This window comes from Zalophus californianus, chromosome 9 (genome assembly GCF_009762305.2).
Source record: "Zalophus californianus isolate mZalCal1 chromosome 9, mZalCal1.pri.v2, whole genome shotgun sequence".
Classification (NCBI taxonomy): Eukaryota; Metazoa; Chordata; class Mammalia; order Carnivora; family Otariidae; genus Zalophus; species Zalophus californianus.
This window is the reverse complement of record NC_045603.1, coordinates 5,450,304-5,475,224: the sequence shown is the minus strand read 5'-3', so window position 1 is coordinate 5,475,224 and position 24,921 is coordinate 5,450,304. Positions and strand designations below refer to the sequence as shown.

General features: G+C 50.5%; 1 protein-coding gene and 1 long non-coding RNA gene across 2 annotated transcripts in view; one reads left to right on the top strand and one right to left on the bottom strand.

Annotated features, from left to right (window-relative positions):
* Positions 1 to 10,408, top strand: part of SAMM50 (SAMM50 sorting and assembly machinery component) — a 34,521-nt gene extending 24,113 nt beyond the window's left edge. Inside the window, exons 13-15 of the mRNA XM_027593723.1 lie at positions 2,666 to 2,812; positions 3,522 to 3,663; positions 10,229 to 10,408. Of these exons, the coding sequence (XP_027449524.1) occupies positions 2,666 to 2,812; positions 3,522 to 3,663; positions 10,229 to 10,274 (335 nt within the window). The 3' untranslated portion in view covers positions 10,275 to 10,408. The remainder of the gene's footprint in view (positions 1 to 2,665; positions 2,813 to 3,521; positions 3,664 to 10,228) is intronic.
* A 4,361-nt stretch (positions 10,409 to 14,769) lies between these two features.
* LOC113922157 lies at positions 14,770 to 24,435 on the bottom strand. Its single transcript, XR_003519913.2, has 3 exons — positions 22,156 to 24,435; positions 21,838 to 22,015; positions 14,770 to 15,707 (listed from the first exon to the last, which is right to left on the bottom strand). It is a non-coding gene; the product is annotated as an uncharacterized LOC113922157 (long non-coding RNA).
* Between the last annotated feature and the right edge of the window lie 486 nt (positions 24,436 to 24,921).

Genomic DNA, 24,921 nt, shown 5'->3' with positions numbered 1-24,921 from the left:
CCCGATTTTCTGAACTGTTCTTTTAACATCTCTGTTGTCTCCATTTTTTATTACTATAGATAATGACTGCCCTGTGCATAAATTTTTTACATAATACATATTTCTTGTCACTTATTTTTAGAGTACTTTATTAGTATGTGATTTTTTTAAAGAGAAGTAACGTACTAGGGATAGTTTTATTCTTTCTTCCTGGTAAGGAAGTATTATATAGTGACTGTATGGAAGGTTAGGAGTCTATCGTGTGCCTGAAAATTAAAACACAGCGATGTTCCAGTTAGTACCCTATTGGGCCATCAGTGAGATACTATGGCCAGGAATGTAAATTGCGTCACTTTTAGTGAAAGCAATTTGACAGTGTATATCAGGAGCCTAAAATATGTGAGCACTAATAATAATAGCTCCAAACTGAAACCTAGAAACCCAAATGCCCATCGACATAGAATGGGCAAATAAATAGTGGTATCTTCACACTGTGGACTGTTCTGCAGAGCAGGGTGAGTGAGTTAGAGCCGCTGGCTGAATATGGCATGAAGGAGCCTCAGAAACGTGCAGGACCAGCAACAGCAAGGCCAGACCGGAGGAAGGGTTTATACTTTGTTGCAAAATACTAGTCAAGTGTGATTCTGTCCATGTAGTAACGTTTTGAGAGGGGCTAGAATGGTTTGTGCTGTTGGCCAGCAGGGGAGTGGTTAGCAAGGAGAGCAGAGTCTTTGGGGGGCTGCCCTGTGCCTGAGTCTCAGTCTGGGTGCTTGTTATACGGGTGTGTGTTCCCTGGAGGGAAATTTACTGAGCAGTGTACTTAGGATGTGTGTATACTTTTCTGTACATAGATTATACTGCTAGACAAGGTTTTAAATATTTGTGTGTTTAAGGAGACTCATGACAGACTAATGTCCGTCACAAGAAATTAGACACCAGTATGACAGTAGACAAGGATTAGGTAAGTGTGGTACCCATTTGTTTATTCAGGCATCTAAATGACATTTCCAGGGACGCCTGGGTGGCTCAGTCGGTTAAGCGTCTGCCTTCGGCTCAGGTCATGATCCTGGGGTCCTGGGATTGAGTCCCACGTCAGGCTCCTTGCTCAGTGGGGAGTCTGCTTCTCCCTCTGCCTGTAGCTCCTCCTGCTTGTGCTCTCTCTCTCTCTGACAAATAAATAGATAAAATCTTTTAAAAAGAATTTAAATCACATTTCCAAACAATAGAAAGTATTAGATGAAAGTGCTTAAGACATATTAAACTGTTAAACCAGCTTTTTTAAAGCAGGACTGAGGTATATATCTATGAATGTATGCGATGACTCAATTTTTTTTTTCTCAATTATTCATCACAGTTCACTGGATGAAGGGCACCGGGATGTTAGCTGATTATCTCTGAATAGGAAAAATTAAAGGATATTTTCCTTTTTTTCTACTTCCCTTTACTTATCAGATTTTCTACAATGAATGCATTACTTTTGTGACCAGATATAATAAATAATTATTTTATTTAATAAGGTTATTTAAGAGGTGTGTAATTACTGGGAAATGAAAAGCAAACACAGCTGACCTCCTGTTACTTGTCCATTTCTGTTCCCCCTAGAACTTCGCTACTAAAGCAGAGATTGATGAGATGGCTGGTCTTGAGGTGAACAAGCAGGTTATTCCTTGAAGTTAATCTTGGATACAACTCACTGTTCTTTGTTATGATCCATCATTTTGTATTAAGGAATACTAAGACACTTTATAAATAGTATTTTGCAACAAAGTATAAACATTCAGGGCTATTTTTATTTGTTCTCTTGTTGCTTTTTTTTATTTTTATTTTTTTAAGATTTTATTTATTTATTTGACAGAGAGAGAGACACAGCGAGAGAGGGAACACAAGCAGGGGGAGTGGGAGAGGGAGAAGTAGGCTTCCTGCAGAGCAGGGAGCCCGATGCGGGGCTCGATCCCAGCACCCTGGGATCATGACCTGAGCCAAAGGCAGATGCTTAACGACTGAGCCACCCTAATGTTATAGCTCTTTGTAGTTAAAATGGAATGGATAGGAGCATTTTTTAGAAATAATGCATTTATGTACTCTCAGCAGATAGTCTTGAATTTTGGCAAAAAGTAACCTTGGGCAAAAACAGATAAACCCTAAGTGGTCATGAACTTTCCAAAAACACGTCTCTTCCCTGGACACATTGAGCTGGGACACTGCTTCCTTACCCGGCGGGCAGTAGACGTTGTGTGCCTTTTGATTAATAGCATATACAGCCCTTTCCAGAAACTGCAGAGGCCCATTCTGCACTCTGTCTCCTGTCTCATGGCCTTGAAGTTGTTGCCGAGGAAGCTGTCTGATTTGCCAGGCAGCCGCAATCCGGTCATCTGCAGTCATGGACAAGGCGACGCCCATGAGTTCAGTTGTTTTATTCCAGCCATTGTACGGTTTGATAAATTTCTGATTTCATTCTTTTCTAAACTACACTAGCCTTTTTTTCCCCCCAGTTAAAGCTTATAAGATAAACCAGGCGAAAAAGCAAGACTTCAAAGTGAGGCCAACACCGGGAGTTGGACGGGCCACCACTCACAGAGCCTGAGTGCTGGGTGTTCTGCACATGGCCCGTGTCTCGCCTGTAGAGACTTCCATGTGATTCCGAATCCGTGAGTCTCTGTCTTCTTCTGCCCCGTCCCCTGACTAGGCGACTACCTGGGTGGAGAGGCGTACTGGGCTAGCGGCCTGCACGTGTACACCCCACTGCCCTTCCGGCCAGGCCAGGGTGGCTTCGGGGAGCTCTTCAGAACACACTTCTTCCTCAACGCGGGGAACCTCTGCAACCTCAACTACGGTAAGGCCCGGGCTGCCTCGAGACCGTCAGGACGCGGTTGCCCTCGTGTTTAAAGCACGGCACCTCAGTAGCTGCCTTTTGGTTAGATTATCTTTACGATTAGAGACTGGGCCTCACTTTAAAAAAATTCCTACAGCGCCTGATAACAGTGCTCAGAGTAAAGTTGTTGAATGAAACACACATGAAAGAGCGTCATCGAATGCTGTCTTGTGAAGATCTACTTATTCTCGGCAAACATTTCTGGGGCACCTGCTCTCTGCTGCTCATTATGACCCCCGAGCTGAGTTGGGTTTGCCTCTCCTGCAAGGGGCTCGGGGCCAGAGGAAACTCACAGCAGATGCATCCAGCCAGGGATGCACCTCTTCACGAAGAGGTGTCTGGAGCGCTTTACAGAAGACAAGCCCCTCAGCCTGGGGTGTAGAGCCGGGCTTCCTGGGTGGCTGGGTGCGGGGGAAATGCCGTTCTGGGCAAAGGGGACAGAATGGGCCAGGCGCGGAGAATGGCTTCTGGTGCAGTGAGTAGTAAGTCTACTCCTGAGCCCTCCCTTGATTTTGGTCCTAATCCCACATGATGCATTCTCTTTGAATATCCAGGCCTGGCTATAAATGTCACCAAAGTCCACACAGCAAGAAGGAGAACCGGGGCTTGTGTGAGGACAGCTCTGTGAGGGGCTGCACAGTGTTGGTCACGTCCCCTTCTCTCTCTTCAGGGGAGGGCCCCAAGGCTCATATCCGGAAGCTGGCCGAGTGCATCCGCTGGTCTTATGGTGCCGGCATCGTCCTCAGGCTTGGCAACATCGCCCGGCTGGAGCTGAATTACTGTGTTCCCATGGGCATGCAGAAGGGTGACAGGTAGGTGCTAGGGGTTCTTCCCCCAATTATGTTGCATCGTCCAGCAATTTTGTTTCGTTGCGGACATGGTTAATCATTTTTGTCAGTGGCTTTTAAGAGTCAAGATTTGAGGAGAAATTCAATAGCTAGCAAAAGAATGAAAATAAATTTTCCTTCATTGGGTTTTTCTCCATCCAGTTTGGAGGAAAAATGTGACGTGTTCCCCCACCTCATTCTCTTTGCATTCACCGTTGCCAAGTCATGGGGGCCCCTCCATGGGTCCGGCTGGAGGAATTGAGGAGGCATTTTTGATCTTGCTTGTTAAAAATGGAATGAGGTATTCCTGGTGGGTGACTTTGCAGGCCAGGAACTCGAGTTGGAGGAGACAAGGCTTTGCTCCTGGCCACAGAGGACTCGTTCTCCAGAGCCTTCTCTTGGGGGCAGAGGAACCTGCCATCTTGGCCTTTCTCCACCAGTCCTCTTACTGAGCAAGATTTGCTAAATATTATGTGGATGGATATGACATGAGGTCATTTACAGTTATAGAAATTCCATTTCTTGGTTTATATTGGTATCCATTGTATACATTTTGAGAAATCCAGAAGTAGGGTCTTGGTCTGTATTAGGTGGGGCTGCTCTAACAAAATACCGCGGACTGGGGACCTGAACTACAGACATTTGTGTCTCACGGTCCTGGAGGCTCGAAGTCCAGGATCAGGGTCCTGGCCGGTTCTGTCCCTGGTTGAGGGCTCTCTTCCTGGCTTGTGGATGGAACCCTTCCTTCTGTGTCTTCACATGGCAAAGAGAGAGCAAGCTAGCTCCCTGATGTCTCTTCTTATAAGGACACCAACCCCGCCGTGGGGACCCCACCTTCATAACATCATCTCATCTAAACCTACTGAACCCCCGAAGGCCTCACTTCTGAATACCATCTCACGGTTAGGGCTTTAACATAGGAACTCTGGGGGGGGCACCAGCATTCCGCCCATAGCACTGTCTGTATTCTCTCTTGTTATTTTCGCGCTAATGCATTCAGGACTCTGGGCTGTATTTTTTTCTTTTTGGCGTTCTGTCTACACTTAATGTGGCCACCGAGTGGTGGTGCTGAGTCATAACCCGAGTCTCCGGCGTGACGTTGGAGTTTGTCCTCGTTTAAGGAAAAACTGTACTGGCTTTCCTCCCACCGTCTTCTACTTCAGTGTGGTAGGTGGTGGTGCTTTTTATGGGGTTTGCCGCTTTAGCAGGCTTTTAAGAAAGCACCAGTTCTTCGGTGCAGCTCGGGATCGGTCATCCAGATCCCTTGCGGTTTTCCAGTCACTAGCATCTGCCCCTCAGTCTCTACCTGGGAGGCTGATTCTGGCTGCGGGGCTGCCCTGGCCCCCAGGGATGTCAGCACCCCTGCAGCCAGCCCCTCCTCTGATCGCTGTTAACTCACATCCACCCCATGCCTGTTCTCCGCATACAGCCAGCGCCGGAAAGGGTTTGGTTGCACAGGCTGTCTGTGCGGGAGCCCAGCTATCCAGGCTTGGATCCCAGCTCAACCACTCTGTGGCTGTGTGACCCAGGGCCAGTGACCTAACCTCTCTGGGTCTTAGTTTTCCTGCATAGAGAATGGGTGCTTGTGACCATGCCTGAATGAATTCATGCCCGTGAAGCACTGGGAACAGTGCTCAGTGTTTTGTCAGTAAGTGTCGGTTCCTGCTCACGTTGTTGCTCCTGGAGGACTCACTGTGGCCCTTTTCACGTAGGAAGCAAAGCATGTTCCCTTTGGAGACATTTTCCCTCCGCTTATGCATTGGCTGCCCCTGGCTGTGTTTAAGACACGCTACAGATGGGATTTTGTCTGCTGGTTTCAGAGATAATGAAATGTGAATATGGGCATTTTTCTCCTAGAGCAAGGTTTGAGCATTAGGTAACTTTTTAGCAGATTCCCCACACATTTACAGTTTCAGGTCCATGAGCATAGTCTTGCAGGCTGTGTTCTGCAAAGCCGTGTTCCCACCGCAGGTGAGAATGTGGGTCCCCCTGGCTTAACGCCCAGGTTCTAATTGGGAGCACCGGAGGGGCAGGTGTTGAGCCCACACCAACACCAGGATGAAGTCAGATGTGGGTGCTGCAGCCCCCTAAGCCTGCGTGTCTTAAATTGTCATGTGCCTCTGACTCCCCTGGGGACTCTGGTAAAGGCAGACACTTCCAGGTGTGGGGTGGCCCCGGGACGCCGCATTCCTGACGCCCTCCCTTGGTGAGGCTGATGCTTGTGGACCAACCACGCTCCGAGGGAGACCGACTCTGTGTCTCTTCTGAGAACAATTATAACGTTTTGTGGAGGGAAGGCAATCATTGGCATTTATTGAACGTTTACCTTGTGTGAGACGCCCGGCTAAGCACTTGATGTGATTATGGAAGCCTCCCAGCAGCTCTGTGCAGGGGAGGGCGTTACCCCTTTCACAGACAAGGACAGCAGCCTTGGCAGGGTCTGAGGTCAGCTCAGCAGCAGGACCAGGCCTGCCTGAGGCCAAAGCGTGCGCCTTTCCTTCTGCATCAACACCGCGCAAGCGCAGAGCACCAACAGCAGCATCTCCCTCTTCTGAGAGCCCAGACATGGAGGCGCGGTGCTCCTTTCGTCCCCACCCTGCTCTCGCTGCACCCCAAGTATTAACCGCAGCAAGATAAAAATCATCTCCTCCTTGCTCACCTTCTTGGAAGGTCTTATTCAAACTTGAATTGTATACGCACTTTCCCATCTCAGAGATTGTATAGGTTGTTTCCGTGATCGATCAGTTTGGATTAACTGTGTTAATATTAGTGCAAATTATGTAAGTAAATAGATTCTAAATATTTTTTTATTACAAAGAAAACCAGAAGTGAAGGTGGCTTTTAGCTGTAGCTGTATTGTCTGTGTCACCGAACGACCATCAGCCACCAAGAACTGACTGCGCTCCCCCTCATCTGGTTTCGAGAGAGCCGCAGATATGGGCCCCCGGGGCCAGCCCTGCCGTGTCTGTGTCCCCTCCCCCCCATGTGACTTGGGGCAAGTCCCTGGGGCTGTGGGCCTCCTGTCCTTCAGCTCAGCCCGTGGGCTGTCCTCACCGTGGTTGCAGTGTTGCTCGAGGCCACTGGATGTCGCTGTGCTCCGAGGATCCCTCACCCCGCTCAGGAGCCCCGCGTCTTTTCCGCTATTCATAGAATCTTTACAGAGAATGCTTGCTTCCGTTCACCTTTCAGCTTTGCCTCTCTGTAAATTGGAAAAATCTGTTTCAGAGATGAATTTCAAATGTGGTTTCTTCTAGAAGGAGGAAGCATGCTGTGCGCACGATATTTAAAGGCCAGAACATAAGGAAGCGCCTCTGCTCCTCTAGTCGGGCGATGGCTCTGCCTTGTGACCCCCGATTGTGCTGCTTACAGCAAGTGCTTTTTGTGCCCAGTGCCCCCTGCGCAGGGTCAGTCTGGTTACCCTTGAATGTGAAGCTTGCTTTTACTCTGTGTGTGGCTTTGTTTGAAGCTTCATCATCAAACTGGGAATTTTGTGAAGTTTGGGTGATATTGTGAGAATTTGATCTTCATTTCTGAAATTAGGCAGTAGCAGGACAGAGGATTATGTGTGTGTGAATCACCTGTAGACTTCCCCCCACTCTTAAAGCAGACGCTCTCTAATTAGAATTTCAGACCTTTACACAAACAGAAATAGCTTTGAAATGTTGGCTAAATTTCGTACTGGAGGTGACTTACAGCAGGCACCGTTGTCTGAGACCTAACAGTGTTCTGTCGCTCCGGGCTCACGAAGGGCGGCCCCTACAGACACAGGGGTGAAGGAGGCGGGCTCCTGAGAGCCGCTCATCTCTAGGAAGGGGGAGATGAGAAAGAGGCTCATCTCCGGAGGGCGTGCAAGGGCTTGCTGGGGGAGGTGGTTTCTGGGCTGGAGCTTCCTGACTCGGAGGGCTGGGGACTTGCACGAGAGGGCACTCCAGGCCGCAGAGCAGCCGAGCCCAGGTGCACAAGCCCAGAATGCCAGGGGCGCGCGGACTGTCATCCTGTAGGAGAAGGGAGGTGCGGGGAGGCACTTGGTCCCGGCCACTCTCCTCTTCCATCCACTCTGGCCTTTTCACTTCGGGCACATGCCGAGGTCTTTGAGTGCTGGCCCTTGTCTGCCTTATCCATGGCCGCGTTCCCCGGCTGGCACCTGGCGTCCCCGCGTGACTGCTGGGGGACGGAGCTCAGGGTCTGAGGGCTTAGTAGAGGGAGGGTGCCGGCGTGACCCTCATCGAAACCCCGATGGTGGCCCTCCTGGTGCTGAGTGGGAAGCAGTGGAGTGCTGGCAGGGGCCTCTAGGGTGCACACAGCCAGGCCTGCTGGGGGGAGGGGACCCCGGGGGGACCCGGACGACCGGATTCTGAGGTGGCCACACGACAGAAGGATAGATGTTTCGGTGACACTGCCTCAGTGGCACGGGCCTCGTGTCCCTCTGAGACACTGTTGTATAGTAGGGGGCACCTTCTCTTCCCTGTGATCCTACGGTCTCTGAACCCCAGCCCGTGCACGTGGCGCGTTTCACCTACTTAGGGTTTGAGCCAATGAGCCTTTGTCGGAATGCCTGCTTGTTCCTGAATCACAGAAGCCAGGGCCTGACGGACATTTTGTCCCGTGGCTTATTTTCAGGCATTTTTCTTAGGAGTGAGTGTAGGCATGGACCCCTGTTATGGACCCAATGGTGTAAAGGAAAGAAACAAATCATTTCGATTCGAACAGAACTCGTACAAATGCAGCCCTGGCTTTGGTTGTAGGTCTTTGCCTTTCTAAGGACATTGGTGTGCTTTACTGTCGGTCCCCAAGGGCCTGCCACTGTCCCTTCTGGCTAGGGCACTCCTGCTAATGCCATTGGCCCAGTTCGCACCTCAGTCCTGCAGGGGGTCCTAGCGATGGGGACAGTGGTCTGCCTCGAATCTCTTAATAGATCGGGGGTTTTGTTCCCTCACTCATAGGTTGAAAAAGAAAAATTTCCTGCTGGTTTTCATTCCGCTATAAACCCTGAGATTGGGCAAGAGCACAGGTGTTATGACGATAAAATTATCAACTTTCCTCTGAATGTAGGAGTGATTCTTTCTTTTCCTTTTTTTTTTTTTTTTTAACTTTTAATCTCTACACCCAGTGTGGAGCTTGAACTCACAACCCCAAGATCAAGATCACGTGCTCCGCTGACTGAGCCAGCCAGGCACCCCTGAAGGAGCCATTCTTGTCCAGTTTTTTCTGGAAATTGTCCACAACTTGCAGAGATGCTCTGTTCCGCAAATGCACTGTCAGCTGCTCTTTGGGATTCAGGATGCCATTTTTCCGTGAGGCTTAGGCCTCCTGGCGTTGATGTCCCCGGGCCAGGCCCCTCTGTCCCACGTCTAGCAGCCCTCCGGCCCCTGGGCACAGCCTCCACGTGGGCAGAGTTGCGCGGGCCGGCGTGGGAGTCTGCCCTCCACCTCCACTGTGGAATCAGGACAGGTGCTGGCTGTGGCCCAGGGACTCTTATTCCGGGGGGTGGCCAGGCTGTGGCCTAGGCCTTCGTGGGGACAGGAGCCTGTAGGTGCTCTGGTGTCCGTCCGGGCCGAGGGGCCTGTCTCCTCCTGCTGGGACTGGAGCCTTGCCAGTCATCCTACTTGCTTGTCTGAACATGGGCTCGGTGGTCTGTCAGCAGCACGTGGAGGAAAACCCACAGAATAAAACCTGTAGAGCGTCAGCTTGTCACCAGTGTTGTAAGCAGCGTGACTTCTTTGCACCCTTCCTTTTCCTGGCTCAGGAGCAGGCTCTGAGAAGTGGCAGGGGGACCCCTGTCGGGCTGCGGATGCTGCTGTGGTCATAAGCCCCTGGAACCCTTCCAGGGCCTGGGCTGGCCCAAGTTCTGCCGCCCTCCCTGCTCCCTTTCCGTCCTCCTCATTTCTCCTGCTCTGTCTTCCGCCCTCTGCACCCTCCCTGCTCTGCCTCCTCCCTCCTCCCTGCTCCCTCCTCCGTCCTCCCTGCTTCCTCCTCTGTCCTCCTGTCTCTACCTCCCATCCCCCCTGCCCTCTGTGCCTGCCTGTCCTCCCCAGCCCCACTGCGTGCTGTGCTTTGCCAGGTGCCTTCCACAGCCACCTCCGTTGCTTCCAGCCAGGATGCCTCTCTTGTCACTGCTCTGCTCTGCACAGAAAGGCTTGCCTGGTAGCCTTAGAAATACACACAAAGCTATTTTTTCCCTCTCAGGGGTTTTATTATTCATAACATTTCTCCCCTGGGTCCTTTTCTTTTTGCTACTTAGGACAGAATTGGGTGACCTTAAAGGAAGTGGGGAGGGAGCAGTAAAGGGGGAATCTGTGTCCCCACGTGTTACCGTGTTTTTATCGTCCCAAGGCTGGTTCTGAAGCCAGCAGGGGAGGAAGGTGCAGGGCTCGGGGGCGGGGCCGCGGCAGGCGAGGAGGGTGGAGGCGGGGCGCCCCCCAGAGCGGCCGAGTTGATCCCCACCCCCCACCATGGTTGTGCTGGAGGCAGGAAGAGAGGTGCCCGGTATGGTCTTGTGATGACAGGGGGTGAGCATTGACTGTCTGCCCTTTGCTTTTTTATTTTTTAGGACATGTGACGGTGTCCAGTTTGGAGCCGGGATCAGGTTCCTGTAGCTGACACGCATGCTCGAGAGCCTGCAGGGGGAGCCCCGGGACTCGGGGCCATGCACCTTCTTGCCGCGTCAACGGGCCGTTCTTTGCAGTCCTCGTGGGAAACCACGTCAATAAATTTTAAAGACAAATACTCAGAGGCATTGTGGATATGATTTGCTTCCCCCCCCCCCCCCCCCCCCCCCCCGCTCTGTGTACCACGCTGGCTTTTCCAGAGGACCGTGTGGAAGGGGCGGGACATTTAAAGGTGCCCCATTCTTCCATGTGGACCGGCGAGCCGGAAGGTCCCATCACACAGTGCCCTGATTGCTTTTCCTCCCAGGCTCCTGGAGCCTCTGCGTCTGGTTCCCGTGCACCGGAAGTACTCGGCAGAGCCCCAGGGGAAGCCCGGGCGCTGGTGGAGGGCGTGGTGCTGCGGGGGGACCCCGCTGGTGGGTGCCACAGCCACAGTTCCGGGGGTTGGAGCCCTTTAAATGCACGTGGGTGGCGTGGAAGGAACATGTGGCACATTGGGGACACTGAGGCAGAGAGGAAAAATGTGTTCTTTAGAGGTAATAGCGTTAATGAGACAGTATACCAGCTGCCTGACGCTACTCTAACAAATCACCACAAACCTAGAGCTTAGAACAACACAAAACAACCATCTTGTGGCCTGGAGGTCAGAAGTCCTGATGGGCCTCACTGAAATCAGTGTCAGCACCACTGTGTTCCTTCTGGAGGCGCCAGGGGAGAATCCGTTTCCTGGCCTTACGGCTTCTAGGGGCGCCTGCGTTCCGTGGCTCACAGCCCCATCCTGTGATCCATTTTCCAAGCCAGCTGCAGAGCATTTTCCCGTCTCTCTCTCTCTGCTTCTTGTCTCCCCGGTGCTTTCTCAGACCCTCGTGAGTACATTGGGCGCTCCTGGACAGCCTCGCTACTCTATTTTAAGATCAGCAACCTCGGGTCTGTCTGTGACCTTAATTCCCCCTTGTCATGTTATGTGATGGTCACAGGTTCCAGGAATTAGAACACAGACATCTTAGGGGGACTGTTACTCTCCTGCACATACCTTGTATCTCTCAAAAGTAATATTTTCAGGATATACTTAATTAGTCACGTGAAAAAAAATTTTTTTGTGAGTTAAACCTCCTTCGAATTCTTCCTGTAGGTATGTCCAGGGCTGCAGATGGTGCCCAGTAGCATTTTACTACTGGATTTTTCCCTCTCCTAGCTGGGCCTGAGTTCTCGTCACTTGCAGTCCTGCTTGTAATTTGTTGTTTATGTTTTTGCCAAGTGAGCTTGGGTTTGGGAGCAGCTTGAGACCAAGGCCCCCTGTCATCCTGGGGCCAAGCTCTTGCCCCCCCTCCCCCAGGGACTGTCTTGCCCCCATTGCCTGTGTGAACTACAGGGATTTTGCAGGTAATTTTTAAGAAGCAGCACAGTTTTACCTTTCTGATTAGTTGGGAACGTGGGGAAGTACGCTTTCTCCTCTGATGTTTTATTGTTTACAGTCTCACATTTATGCCTTTGGCAAAATAAGAGGCCCATGTTATAACACTGTCATGTCCAGACTGTAAATTAAGAAGAGTAAAACCTGAATAATTCTCTCAGACACTGTGACCTTTGAGAATTCATCTACCGTGCCAGTGGAGAGCCTGAAGAAGTCATTTTTGAAAGGGCGCATGTCTCACCCAGCCCTGCCTGGGTCGCCGGTAGCAGCCCCGTCATTAAAGCACGCCAGGCCCAGCGGTGTCCGGCGCACGCGGGCGGGGGCCATTTGCACAGGCGGCCCCTCCGCAAGGGGGAATGAGAACAACAGGCGCTGGGGGGAAATGAGAAGCCTGTTCACTCCCAGGTGGGATTAGGTGGGCAGACGAGAGCATGGAGCCAGAAGCACTTCACAGAGTGCTTCCCACGAAAGACCAGAAACCAGGCGAGTTTCGTCGTGGGAAGTAATTTTTCACAGCTGCAGCTTGAGGGCATCCGCGATGGTGGAAAAGAAACCCGGAAAGCTAACAAACGCCTCCACAGAGTACCGCCCTGCCTCAGGGAGCCTTGGCATCCTCGTGTAAATCCCTGCGTGTTCGGGCCTGGAACCGAGTTGGATGTGTGTTTCACTCACCTCTGCATTGAATGCAGCGAATTCAATTCGCGAAGCCCGCTTCTCCATTCGGACCGAGACCGCCGCTGCTTCCCCTGCTGGAAGCCTGCTGGACCGCTCAGCTTCCATTTGCAACGAGGAGACTGACCCCAAGGAGCCTGCTTTTCACGGGACACAAAGCCGTCGTGACAGATCGCGTCCTCCGTTACCGTGAACTTGTGGTCTCTGTGCACACAGCCAGTGACCTTTCCCCGCAGCTTCCCGGGCAGCGTGCTCAGCAGGCAGGCCAAGCGGCTCCCCGGGGGCCCGCCGCGTCTGCGGTCTGACGACCCAGCCGGGGAGCAGGCTGCCCTGCCAAGTGCTAGCGTTCCGGGGCCGGAGGACAGCCCGGCAGGCCGCACCGGGGAGGATCTGCCACCGGCACATCGGGTCACATTTCCCCTTGGCCGCTTCCTGCAGAGGCCCTGCCTTCCTCACACACGCTTCTCCTTCAGCTGAGAATTCTCTTCAGTTTGTGGGTTTGCCTTTTTTTTTTTTTTTAAGGACCATATAAACTCACCGTTGGGACAGTTGTATGTGTTCAAGTACACTGTACGTTTAAAGGTCCCCAGAGAAGAGAGGATTCCTGAGTCCAGAAAACAAGAACCAGAGAACTGCACTTTATTTCATTTTGATACTTTTTTTTTTTTTTAAGTAGGCTCCACACCCATCGTGGGGCCAAGATCGAGAGTTGCGTGCTCCACCCACTGAGCCAGCTAGGCGCCCCAGCAGAGCTGCATTTTAAATGAAGTGTGTAAGATCAGGTAACTGTACTCAAAATTCACATCTCTAGTGTCTCTTAAAAAACCAGGTCTATCAACGGGAGGCTGTCACTCCCAGGGCAGCAGAAGGCTGGAGCAGGGCAGTGGCCTTCAGCCTGCATCTGGACCCCCTCCCTGCCGGTGCAGGCCTTCTCTCTGTCTCTCTGCGCTTCCTGCCTGCGGCCCATCAGGAGGGGAAGGAGGCCCGGGGAGGACGCAAGTCTTCTGGGGGCAACTGTCAGGGTGGATGAACAGTGAGCCCCGAGTCAGGAGCCTGGTTCTAGCTCTGTGAGCAGCTCCCCAGATGCCCTTCTGTCCTCTGGGCCTCGGGTTGCATTCTGTCAAGGAGAGGATTTGGGTTGGTCACCTCTCAGCAACGGATTGCGCAGTCCCAGCCGGCTGCCTGCCGCTGGTGGGTTTTCTGAGGCCTTCTGCCCCCAGGGTAAGTGAGCATTCGCTACAAGGAGTAGACAGCGGGCACTCGGTTTCCATTAAGCTCTGCCGCTAGCGAGATACGGCTTTTTCGGTGCCAGTTATGACGCTCCCAGAAATCTCTAAAACCATCAGTTGCCGTTGGCGAGTGGGAACGTGGCTGACGATCTCCACCGTGTAACCACTGAAAGCTTGTTCACAGCATCCAAAATGGGAGCCCTGGGAACGATATATAAGTTCCTTTGCCTCTTTTTTTTTTTTTTTTTGCACTGATCTTACCGGATGATTGTTAAGTCTAACAGCAGTTCTCAAACGTTTTGGTCTCAGGACCCCTTCGCGCTGTCAAAAATTGTGGAGGAGCCCCAAAGAGATTTTGTTTATGTGGGTTGATACTAATACCACACGGAGTATGGAAACTCAGAAATTTATTTTTTTTTAAGATTTATTTATGTATTTTAGAGAGTACGCTTTCAAGCAGGGGGAGAGGGAGAGAGAGAATCTCAATCAGACTCGCCCCTAAGCTTTGTGCCTGACACGGGGTCCAATCCCAGGACCCCAAGATCACGACCTAAGCCGAAGTCAAGAGTCAGATGCTCAACGAACTGAGCCGCCCAGGCGCCCCTGGAAATTGAGAATTTAAAAAATATATTATTTCATTTAAAAATGACAAATGAGCACCTGGGTGGCTCAGTCAGTTGGGCACCCGACTCCTGATCTCAGCTCAGGTCTTGATCTCAGGGTCATGAGTTCAAGCCCCATTTTGGGCTCCATGCTGGGTGTGGAGCCCACTTAAAAAAACAGATAAAAATAACAAACATTACTTGCTAAAATAATGCTTTATGAAAAATGTATTTCCCAAAGAAATTTGGCGAGAAGAGTGGCATTGTTTAGCAATGTTGCAAATCTCTTAAATATCTGTTTCCAAAAACATGGATGCTCACACCAATGTCTGCATTCAATGTGTTGTGGGTCGTTGGAAGGCTCTGAAGGGAATCCATCCTCATGCAGGTAGTTATTTGGAAAAGAGGAGGGTATTTTAATAGCCTTTTCAGGTGACTGTGACTATTTGCTCTTTCACCAAAACTCAGCAAGTGACAGTTTTTTACAGATTAGTTGCAGTTTGGAAGCAAACCACCTCAGTGACTTTTCATGCTCAGATACACTAAATCACTAGTTCACCCGACACTGTGACTGCATCTTTTTTACCCAGGCATGATTTTGTAACGTCATACCCTGCTCCTTTGGGAAATACTGGTTCACCAAGTTATGCAAATCTTCCAAATACTGACCCATGTCATGATCGTGTGAAATAACGATTTATAATTTATTAATGTCACCACTGATTTCCTCAAAAAACAAAACAAAACAAAACAAAAAAACCCTGAAGTATTGTGAAGCTGCCAAGCCCGTGGTGGTGGATACAAGTTTCCCCAAATGCTAGTTTTCGCATGGAAGCTCACATTTTATCATAGACAGCAAATAACTGTCAGTTGCTTTCCTGGAAGCCCACCTCATTCATTTTCAAGGAAATGTCTACCAAATACCCAGGTCCGTCCAAATCACCCGTTGGTCAGTCGCTCCTGGAAGTCAAAATGATGGAAGCTCCACGAAGAGAGCGTGGTTCTGCCCGAGCCCCAGCCACGTCGTGTGTTCCCGGAGCAGACGTGCCTCCGTGTGCAAGCTCCCTGCGCGCTCCCGTGTCGTCGCGCAGAACGTTAAAGGGTCTGAGCTCTAAGGGAATTGGTCCTTTCTGCTTCACTGAGGCCACTGTTCAGCGAGCCTAGCATCTGCGCTTTGCTGGGCACGCATGGGCACAGTGACCGCTAGGAGGCGCGCTGCTCGGCCACCCGCGCTTTACTACAGCATTAGCACCAGGAGCGCCGATGTCACCGTGAGCCGACTCACTCAGTAACATCTTGGTCGCACAAAAACCCTTTTGACCTCACAAACCCTGAACGTCTCAGGGACCGCCAGGGGCCCGTGGACCACACGCCGAGAACCGCTGATCTCTCATCATCCAAAGCCCATGATTTCAGGCTGCAGGGTCCTCCGCAGATAGCATGGTGGCGTCTGCACTGGCCTAATGCTTGGGGACGCCAGGAACGTGACAGCCTCCAAATGGACCTGAAGAGGAGGGACAAGCTGGGGATGACAAACTCTCTTGGGATCAGTTAGAAATCATACTCATCCCTGCCCTCAGATTGCTCTTGTGGTGGAAACTGTGTGTAGCAGGAAATGGATGCAAGGGGCCCGGCACACCGTCGGAGCTGAAGGCTGTAGACTAGGTTGGTGTGGGGGTGGAGCGGGTATGGGAGGGGGCTGGAGCACGGGTGGGGGGAGGGGAGGCAGGTGCACCATCTGCACACAGTGCAGGTGGGCTCTGCCTTGGATTGTAGATGTGATCCGGAGGACGGTGTGAGCAGGGCGAAAATGGAGTCATTTCTGCTTTGGTATTACCTGGAGTGCCGTAAGGAGAAAACATGATAGTATAAATTTGGAATGAAATGAACACGTCTTACATCCGCACTTGGAAGTTCCAGTTTGAGAAGTGAGCTAGCTGTGAGAAGCTGCCTCAGCACGCTTCTGGGGTCAAACCAGCTGTCCCGGCTTTACAAATGAATGGTGCTTTGCTAGAGGGGGGCTAACGGTCATCTCGGACATCTTGTCCCCATGCCTGAGTTGTGACTTTCTACGTGGCATTTCTGTGACAAGTAAATTACTGGATTCCTTTGCCAAATCACTAGATAACTTTAAGAACAAAGAACCTTCAGGCAGAAGGAGATTCGGCATTATCTGGCTTGGAAAACAAATAGTAATCATTTTTGAAACGAAAGCACATTCTATGACTTTGGACAAGCTGAAAATTACAGCCTCTCTGCCCGGTTTTTCGTATTTTTTTCTTCCCCTTTTTAATCAATTAGTTTCTAATGGAGGAAGCATTTCCTACATTTATCACTAGATAGATGTGCTGGTCAATTAAAGTAACTCTGACTTGGGATGGTTGCGATAATAGCAAGCCCTCATCCATCCATCACTGTGGAATAGAAGGTGACCTCCCTGTATGGAGTCAGAGACCCAGATACAATTGCTTCGATCTTATTATCATACCCAGAAATTACCGCGCATTGAAGTGTAATTTCCCTGAAATACTAAGCAGACAGAGCCATTGCTAGAAATATTAGAACATAATGAAGAGACCGTGGTATGGCCTTGACATTGGACATAGAGGGATGAAAATTGACGTGCTCTCCTCTCTGGGAAGAAATGCTGGAGTCAAGGGTGGGGTGGAATTTCCTGAGATGTTACCGTGGCCGGTAAAGGTTAAATATGATTTATCCCTAAGCTTTAATCTAGACATTTGCTAACTGGGCACCCACAGGAACCAACTGGAGCTCCCCTGCCAGCAAGAGCCACCCCAGTCTGCCCTGCCTTCCCTGCCCAGCCTCAGTGCTGCCCCAGGGCCTTGGTGCCTCTCTGTCTGTGAACACAGCCTTCCCCAGCTTTTCCGGGCTTGGACTGGAAGAGCAGGGCTAAGCAGTCGGAGCCGCCTGGAATCCTCACTCCTGGTGCTCCTGTTGTTCGCTTACTCACACATTCAACACGCAGGTGTGAGGGCTGGACCAGGTGTGGGGCGCAGTGCAGGTGCCGCCAGTCCGAGAGAAACCCCTCCCGACGCGAGGTCCTTCCCAGCCCCCAGCATCTGGAAAGGGGCTTCTCTCTTTGTATGTCATTCTCTTGTCAGAGAGCAGAAGTAAATAAGCCCCTCCCTTTTCTGGGCCCCAGTAACCAAAAAACCGAAAACACACAAACAAACAAACAAAAAAACAATCAAACTAAATAGTGCCACGGGCGTCTCTGTCACAGAGCGGCAGAGCCAAAGGCACAGGAGAGAGCGAATGCATCCAGAGGCTAAGGCGCCCCCTGCCGGCCGCAGGCGCCAGGCAATGGCGCAGGCCCTTAGGTTTGGGGCAGGAAGCTGCAGGGGTGACCCTTTTGACCTTGCTGCACATGGCAGCTCCTCAGGGCTCCCCTCGGTTTCCCCTTGCTGAGCTGACACTGACTAAGCCAGAACGGGTAAAAGCGTTAAGCATTCTGAAATGAATTTTAAGGAAAATAAGGAACCCTTGGCCCAAAAGGATTCTAAAAATAGATGATTGATTTGAAAAGGATCTTGGGGGTGCTGCATCTTATAACACATCCCCCAACTGACCTCCTTATGAGCTTTGAAAATTCCGAAAGTCTTTATTTTGCAGTAAAGTTGGAAAAAACACAACAGCTCTTTAAAAATCAATGGTGGTATTTTTTAAAAATACACTTTCCATTTTACAGTTTTCGATTTATAGAAGAATGTGGAAGATCATGCAGAGTTCCCACATACCCCACACTCAGCTTCTATTATTAACCTCTTCCGTTAGTCTGAGTACATTTGCTACAATTAAGGAACCGATTGATTAATTAATTAATATATTATTATTATTTTAATTTATTTATTGAGAGAGAGAGAGAGAGAATGGGAGAGAGAGAGAGCATGAGAGGGAGGAAGGTCAGAGGGGAGAAGCAGACTCCCCGCCGAGCAGGGAGCCCGATGCGGGACTCGATCCCGGGACTCCAGGATCATGGCCTGAGCCCAAGGCAGTCGCCTAACCAACTGAGCCACCCAGGCGCCCATTAATATATTATTTTTAACTAAAATCTCTACTCAGATTTCCTTAGTTTCTACCTCACGTCCTTTTCTGGCCCAGGACCCCATCCAGGATCCCTGGTTACACTGAGTCATCCTGTCTCCTTCGGCCCCTCCTGCCTTTGACAGTTTCCCAGACTCGCCTTGCTTTGACCACCCTGACATTTTCAAGGAGTGCCGGGCCGGCATTTTGTAGCCTGGGGAGGAAGACCACAGAGGTCAAGTCCCCTTCCCATCCTATATCCGGGTACATGACCCCGGCAGGACCCACCCCTGTGATGTTGACCTCCATCACCTGGCTGAGGTGTGTCTGTCAGGCAGCCTTCCCAAAGATTACTTTAAAAGGAAAACTTGGGTAAAACAGGGAAGGTGTGTATCGTCTGGTGACTGAAGTCTCCTCCTGTTGTGATGTTCATCCCGAGATCAACCTGCGAAAATCGAGAGCTTGCATTCTTCACGAAGGGAACGGAAAGGCAAGGTAGCGTGGAGAACAATGGCGTCTGTTCGAACAGTGAACAGATCTAAGAGGGCCATTAAGCTCGGGCATGCACGGGACCCTTTCATCAGTGTGGCCTCCAGATCGGACAGCTCGAAAACAGGGCTGCTGGTGCCTGTGGGAGCCTGGACGATTCTGGAAGGCCGCAGCAATGGGAGCGGGGAGTCGGGAGACAAGACCGTGGGGGCCTGGGGCTCCAGGCCAAGCAGGGATGAAGGCGGGGAGGGTGGCGATGAGGCTGGGTTTTACTGGGTACGAGATCTTACCAGGTGAGAGGCGGCGGGGCGCACACTCAGGCTTTCTGGGGTGGCGAGAGGTGTGGAGGAGGCAGAGTTGACAGGCTCCGGGCAGGGTCGTGGGTCTGGGGACAGAAGCCCCTGGCGACCCCCTCATCCCTGCCCGGGGGCTGGGCGAATTCACTAAGGATGGCAGGCCTCCGAGCCGTCCTCCAAACAAGTGCGGTCTCCCTTGGGCACCGCTCTGCCCGCTCTGGGCTGGGTTAGAAATGCAGAGTCTCGGGCCCCGCCCCGCCCTCCTCCGCCAGGACCTGCCCTTCCGAAAGATCCCGGCAGAACCGTAGAGAAGCACCGGGAGGTTTGACCTGCCAGCGCTCTGCTCTGAGACTAGAAGCCGACTCCCCCACCACACACAGGCGCTGGCGTGCCCCCTTGCCCCTGCAGCAGAGGACCCCCGGAATGGGGCTGATGACAGCGAAGCTTTGTTCCTGCTATATCCGTGCCACACGGTCCTGTGTCCTTCATCACTGAACCTGTCACTGGGGCTGAGTGTATGAGGAGGAGCCTTAATTTGCACTGATCAATAATCTGCTCGCATCTGCATGCGAGCAGATGTCCCTGTCACCCCAAGTGGCCGAACCTGCCGTCATCGATCATTTGCCTTACTTTCACCCACTCATTCATTCATTCAGCGAACACTGAGCTCCTGGTGTGTGCAAGGCTCCAACGTGAGCTACAGAGGCAGAGATGATGTTCCCCCTTGTTGGGGGGGGGTGGCAGGGAGCACAGACGAGTCAGCGGGGAGAAGGCCCCGATGGGTCAGCTGCAGGTGACTTTGCCCAAGCGAGGGGCGTTCTCCCCGGGCTTGCTCTGCAGGTCAGCACCACCACCGCCGCAGGCCCTGTTCCTGCGGCCTTCCCCACCTCCACCCTTCTCCCCCAGATTCTGGTCGCTGGGGCACCCGCCTTCCGTTCTTTCTTTGCCAAGGGCTGGCCCTCCAGTGAACCCTCTGCCACCTCCCGGGGAATGTAACTCCCTGTTCTTCCTTCCTTGCCAGCTCTATTTATCCGCCCCACTTTGCGGTCACCTCCCTCCGTAGGAGAGCTTTAGTCTCACCCACACCCCAATGCCCTCCTTTTCAGTGTCTTAAATTACCTTTACTTTCAGGGCTTGATTTCCTTTGTGTCTTAGGCACAGGATTTAAAAAAAAAAAAAATCTGGTAAAGTGTACATAAGCTACAACATACAACTGCAACCATTTTAAAGCGTGCGGTTCAGTGGCCTTAAGTCCATCCAGAGCGTTGTGCACCTGTCACCACCAGCCGTCCCCAGGACTCTTCATCCTCCAAAACGAAACTCTGCTCCTGCTAAACTCTCGGTCCCCAGCCCCCCTCCTGCAGCCTCTGGTGACCACTGTTCTACCTTTCATCTCTATGATGGTGAGTCCTCTGGGGACTCCATGGGAGTGGACTCACGCAGGGTTTGTCCTTTTGTGTCGGGCTCATTTCACGGACCATGATGTCCTCGGGGTTCGTCTGCGTTGTGGCACGTGTCAACACCTCAGGTATATACGCCTGGATTGACCACACTGTTTATCCGATCATCTGCCAATGGGTAGTTGGGTTGTTTTCACCTTCAGAGACAGGCTTCTGGGACTCATCAGTTATTCACTGAATATCTACTATGGGCGATGCTTCTAGAGCAGACGTTCTCGTTTTGCATTTTCCTTTCAGATTACACAAAAGCCACAATGTTCACTTGTTGAAAAATGTTTGCGCAGGATGGACTCTGTACCTCATGAACCCCGAGTTCGAGGGCCTGCACTCTGCTGCCCACCTGGTACTTTTGAGAAAGATATTAAGCTCCATATTTTAATAGCTCCTTATACTAAACGTTTAAATAGCACTAGTGGCTGAATCATCTTTTTCAGACTTGCGTTTTCCCGATTTCCCTAAATTTGATATTTTGACAGTCCTAAGATCATTTGCCACACAGAGTGGAGCTTCACGTTTTAACACGCTCCTGATTCAAGAGCATAATTTGCTCACAGCTGCTCAGCCTCCGATCACGATCAGCAACGAACCACAGTAGGTGTGGCAGGTGGATAATCCAGGAACACACTTGACCCTACGAGCTGAGAGCTTGAACGAATCACTGGTAAATGGCGCTGTTTGAACGGATGCTCATGCTTTGCCTGAGTATCCACTTTCTCAATCAAGACGTATTCTAATTAGTCCTCAAATCAGTTCTCTTTGCTCTACATAAACATCAATTTGTTTTTTGTACTGATGGATAGAAAAGCAAAGTTCTCATCAGTCCTTTCCCCCGGACAGAGTATTTGGAGATTAAAAGGTGGGCTTCCAAACAGGTTTATATATACCTAAAATGCATGCATGTCTACACACACGTATATAAAATGCACACACACGTATGTGGGTTTTACATGTGCTAATTTGATTCCCTTGCCATTAGAATGTAAGCTTCACCGGGCAGGTGTTTGTGTCGTTTGCAGCGTGTTGCAAGGCCTGGAATACCTGCTTTTCCTCTTTAACGCCACACCATGGACGTGCATACGCTCCAGGAAGATAGTTCCACCCTGTTCATAAAATGTTGAGTGCATCTGGACTCCGCTATGATTTACATAATCGCAGATGCACATTTAGGTGGTTCCTGTTTTCCAGAAAGACAAGCCATGTTGCAGTGTACTTCTACCTTATATGATAGTACAGAGAGTTATACAGAATAAGATACATAAGAAGTGGGATTGTTACCAACCCGCTCTTGGAAGTGCTATGGTAATAATGCATTTCGAACCCCCGAGGAGAGATTTTGTAGACTTACTTCCTTGGAGTTTGAAACAACAGGATCGGAATCCCGGTCAGCTTCTAAACACCGATTTTGAGTGGTCCTGTCGTCGTTACCGCTGCTAGGGCTTTCTGGCAGAAACGTGCCGTAAGGCGAAATTCAGTTTTCGCACAGTCTGCTCCCAAATCTGGCCCAACGCCTGTCTTTGTAAGGCCTGTGGGAGAAGAACGGGTTTACATTTCGAATGTTTTAGAAAAAAAGATCAGAAGGTCACTTTGTGACCCGTGAAAATGATATGAAATGTAAATTTCTGTATGCAGAAATAAAGTTTTACTGGAACACAGCCCCACTCACCTGCGGATGTATTGTCTGTGGCTGCTTTCAGGCTACAACAGGAAAGCTGAGGAGTTGTGACAGGCTGTATGGCCCGCAAAGTCGAACATATCCACCGACCGGCCTCTCACGGAGCCCGCCCGACACCACCGTCTTTCCCGGCTCCAGGGATGCTCTCACGACGGACTGCGGTGGCCGCGTCTGCTCCATCCAGCAGCCTGGGGAAGGCTCACTGCGCCAAAGTACCCCAGCCTTCATCGTCCGCCCCGCCACCCAAAGCACGGCTCTCATCCCCTCACTGCTCCCAAGTTAGGCGGGAGGAGAAAAGCAAAGCCTTTTATTGTGCACTCAGGTGATACATATATATGGCAAATTAATAGTGAAAGAAATTCAGACCAAGGTGTGAATGTCTAACAGGCCTGGCCTCTGTTCTCCCAGCCATATAAAAAATAATGGCATTTTTCAAGAAGCTTGCTCTCTAAAAGCTTGGGGCAAGTTTTGGGGGCATCATCTTTTAGAGGTCTTCACCAGTTCTCCGCCACAGAAGGAATCAATAACTTGGTGCCAACCTCTCACCCGTTCCTCATCCATAAAACAATTTCAGGAACAAAGAGCATATATAGTTTAAGTTGCCTACTATGCAAACTGACAACTCAGAGGAGTTGCTAATAAATGGAAATCCAGCTTCCCTTGTCTCAAAGTTTGCTGATGTTTCCAAAATCACCGAGTAAGAGGCGGCTGATCACGGCCGTCCGTGATTCATGTTTCGCTCGAATGTGGTGTGGGAGAAAGCGCTACCACCACAGTTGTTAAATTCCAGGCAAGTGTGGTCATCTTTTCACGCTCCCAGCGTTTACAGCGAAAACCACACGTCACTCTCCTGCCAGATCGCTCCACGAGCAAACTAATTAAACAGCACCGTCCACAGGACGACTTTAGAGGTGATGAGCACAGCGTGTTTGGAAATGCCAGCCCAATGCGTGGTAAGATCACACCCAAAGCATAAACTGGGGGGGGGGGGGTGGAATACGGCACTTTCTCCATCACTGAATTAATTCTTTCCCTCGCTTTTCGACACACTTCTGACTCGCACACACTTGCTCGGAGGTTTGAAAATGAGCAACACCAGAAAACATTTCACAGGCTCTGCACGCCCTCGGATAAGTTCCCTTTCCTCTCCCGAAGAGCTAACGGCTGTTTTTTTTTGAAAGACATCACTTCTTTTTAGTTACATGAAAGGGAAATTGGAGAAAGCATGCAGCTTCAAAATCCTCTTGAAGTGCTTGCAGAGTCGCGGGGCCATAAGACGTACGTTGATAAGGAACGGAACCCCAAAGCAGGCAAGGTCAAGAACTCAAATTATCCTGCCGAGAGGTACCATTTATTTACTTTCTTCTCCGCAAGACTTTATGGAGGTATAACGGATATACAGGGAAATGCGCAAATCCTCGGCAGACAGGTCTACACCCGTGTGACTACCACCCAGACCAACACATGGAATATTTGCATCACCCGGCGCTTCCTAGAGCCTGTACCCAGGCAAGACCCTCTCCTGCTGAGGGGAACCACTCTCAACATAGCAAAGAGCTCACCTGTTCTTGAACTTCAAACATGTGGATGCACCCAGTGTGTACTCTGGCCTTTTAACATGACATTTTTGAGATGCATCCACTCGGTCATTCTTTTTGATTGCTCAGTAGTATTCCGTCGTATGAACATACCAATCAGTTTATCCATTCTCCTGTCTCATTACTTTTAAGGCTCTTTGTTGTTAGGACAGATTATATCTGTGTGCATTGCCCAGTGTGCCTGTCCACTTACAGGAAAGACAGCAAGACGGGCAGGAATACGTGTAATTGAGGTTGATCGAGAGCTCGCAGTGTGGGGCTCAGTACTCGGCCAGGAATATGGCGTGCCCCTTGTGAAATGGTTGTTCCTTGTCCTTCATTAAGCTTATAAGGAACTGACCCCTTTGGAAGCCACACTTCAAACGCAAAATCAAATGGTTTTCTTTTATAGGGGCAGCCACGTATAATCTGATTTTCATAATTATTCTCCAAATATAAAGCGTATGCAGAGCAATGGCGTGGGTTATATGTATGTTAACATGCTAAGACGTGGAGGGCGGAGTTGAGGACAGGAGCTAGATCACATTTCTGCTTCTTGTTAAATTCTTTTTAATTAAAAACCGACACTTCCCAATCTTCAAGTGAACATTGATGTGTGCTGCTTGTAAAGCGATTTGGAAATTTGTTTTGGTTACACAACCCTAGAGGGAACACTGTATAAAATCCCCAGGAGCCAGGCCAGGAAGGAAGGAGAGTTGGCGGGGGGGGGGGGGGGGGGGGGGGCGGTTTATATCATTGTCCCTCCTTCGTCTAGCCCTGAAAAAAATACAAATTAACCCACAGCCATCAAGTCAGTTTTTGATTGTTGTCTAGGGCACACACGAGACAAGCCGTTGCAACTCACACAATAATTTAAGATGATCTTCAAAGCTGCCTTTAATAAGAGATCATCCCATTCTCCAGCCCAAAATGTGCGAGGGAGAAATAGTGTGTGTGAGTGCACACATCGTCTCTCTGCAGGAAAGGGAGTGATTATAAAGTTACTGAGAAGTTGTGGCTTTGCTTGGATGTCTTGGTAATAAGTACCATGCCTGCATTTAAAATGTGATTATGTTTCTATACAGATGATTCCCACAAACTCCAGGAATCCTACTGTCACGTAAGGCCCACCACAGTTCCTCTAGGAACTGGGAATCACTTGGTTGTAGTGAGTAGTCCT